At 38.7% G+C, this 2,443-nt stretch overlaps 1 protein-coding gene across 1 annotated transcript in view; it reads right to left on the bottom strand.

The window, feature by feature from the left end:
- The window catches only part of LOC311085164 (uncharacterized protein), a gene marked incomplete at both ends in the record, with an annotated part of 11,456 nt that extends 10,137 nt beyond the window's left edge, over positions 1-1,319 (bottom strand). The window contains one exon of the mRNA XM_084117601.1: positions 1,235-1,319. Within this exon, the coding sequence (XP_083973727.1) occupies positions 1,235-1,319 (85 nt within the window). The remainder of the gene's footprint in view (positions 1-1,234) is intronic.
- Between the last annotated feature and the right edge of the window lie 1,124 nt (positions 1,320-2,443).

A 2,443-nucleotide genomic window follows, 5' to 3' on the forward strand; every position in this document is an offset into this window, starting at 1 on the left:
GTATCTGGGTGTTGCAAGTGTTCCTGAAATAAAAACCCGACCTTGAATCTTAATAAAACGCACGTGTGGACCTCGTGTGTAACACGTGCGTGAGTCACGAGTGCTTCAGTGTGTGTTTGTGTGTGTGTGTGCGTAGGGGAGCACACACTGAGCGCTCATTCCCAGAGACGCGTAGAACAATTGAAGTCTCTTTTAACTTTAATATTCACAGACACTGGTCCATATCATATCCCTACTTTTGATTTATTCATTCAAAAATAGCCAAATTCCGTGATGACGTTCTGCTTAGCAAGCTCCATTTGTGACTGGATTCCGCGATTCGGTGTCGCTTCGCAAACACTGACGGGGTGAATTTATGAATGAAAGTGTGAAAGTTCTGACACAAAACGAAGTTGTTACGTATCCTCACGATTTTTTAAGTGGGTATACGGAAATCCTTGGCCTTTTCTAGTGGGTATACCTGCGTATCACGTAGACTACACCACTGTGTGTGTGTGTGTGTGTGTGTGTGTGTGAATTAATTAATAAATAACAAATGAATATAAATAGGAAGTGAAATGCAGTGACACATAAAATCACTATAATTTTTAAGCACAGCAACTGCTTTGTGCATGGAGGATCTCTGCAGAAAAGCACAAGGCTTCAGTAGGAAGTCTTAAGAGGTCTGATATTTTAAGCAGCTCCCACCAAAACCATACTCATCCTCCAATGTATTACGTTAACACACACAGTTATACTGCAACTTATTGAAACTATGAGCATTTTTCACTGGACTACTTCTGCACCTAAATTAATGTACAGTTAATGTGTCTATTTTTTTTCTTTCTAAATTGTTTTTATGATAATTTGTACTTATATTTTTTTTTTATAACTTTATCTTTCACTCTATTCTCTTACCTCACAGATGTCTGATTAATCTGAATTAATCTTATTATTATTAATATCATCCCTTGATTCTCTGTTACTATTGGAAGCATCAGTACCAAGACAGATTCACTGTACATGCAAACCCGAGGTACTTGGCAATTAATAATAATAATAATAATTAATTAAATAATTAATTTAATTATTAATTAAAGCGATTATGATTTTGATTATTTAATTATTTGATTATTTTGTAATTGAAGAATACCTGCATCAAGGAAAGCTTTTAAGGGCGGAGGGGGGCTCATCCTTATAGTCAACTTATTATAAAGTAATTCTGATTTTGATTGTAATTAAAAAGCTTGCTTACTTGCTTGGAAGGCAAGAGTGCTGATCTTGAGGATGCGAGGGGTGTGACTTTCCCCAAAATTAACATTAATCACTTGAAACACCATGTTGATGACCTACCCAGAGTTCCCCGAAGATTACAAAAACCTTCCAGTCCATCTGCAGTTCCTGTCACCACAGACTTCCTTGAAGTCCAACAACAACTGAAATGTCCATTTCAACTGACCAACCAGCAGTTATACTGGCAAATATCAGCCAGAATGAACTGAAAGTGCCTATCACAATACAATATCAAGTGTAAACCAGACACATTTTTAATCTGCCAAACAAAACAGCAAAACACACTAAACCTTTTTAGCATCCATGGTAAGAGGTGTAACCAGCATGAGTTTCATGTGCTCAGGTCATTGCGCGTGCACCAGACACCACTGCATATACAGTGAGGAAAATAAGTATTTGAACACCCTGCTATTTTGCAAGTTCTCCCACTTGGAAATCATGGAGGGGTCTGAAATTGTCATCGTAGGTGCATGTCCACTGTGAGAGACATAATCTAAAAAAAAAATCCAGAAATCACAATATATGATTTTTTAACTATTTATTTGTATGATACAGCTGCAAATAAGTATTTGAACACCTGTCTATCAGCTAGAATTCTGACCCTCAAAGACCTGTTAGTCTGCCTTTAAAATGTCCACCTCCACTCCATTTATTATCCTAAATTATATGCACCTGTTTGAGGTCGTTAGCTACATAAAGACACCTGTCCACCCCATACAATCAGTAAGAATCCAACTACTAACATGGCCAAGACCAAAGAGCTGTCCAAAGACACTAGAGACAAAATTGTACACCTCCACAAGGCTGGAAAGGGCTACGGGGAAATTGCCAAGCAGCTTGGTGAAAAAAGGTCCACTGTTGGAGCAATCATTAGAAAATGGAAGAAGCTAAACATGACTGTCAATCTCCCTTGGCCCAGAACTACACGGGAGGAGCTGGTCAATGACCTGAAAAGAGCTGGGACCACCGTTTCCAAGGTTACTGTTGGTAATACACTAAGACGTCATGGTTTGAAATCATGCATGGCACGGAAGGTTCCCCTGCTTAAACCAGCACATGTCAAGGCCCATCTTAAGTTTGCCAATGACCATTTGGATGATCCAGAGGAGTCATGGGAGAAAGTCATGTGGTCAGATGAGACCAAAATAGAACTTTTTGGTCATAATTCCAC

This window comes from Abramis brama, assembly GCF_963993115.1.
Source record: "Abramis brama genome assembly, chromosome: 6".
Taxonomy (NCBI): domain Eukaryota; kingdom Metazoa; phylum Chordata; class Actinopteri; order Cypriniformes; family Leuciscidae; genus Abramis; species Abramis brama.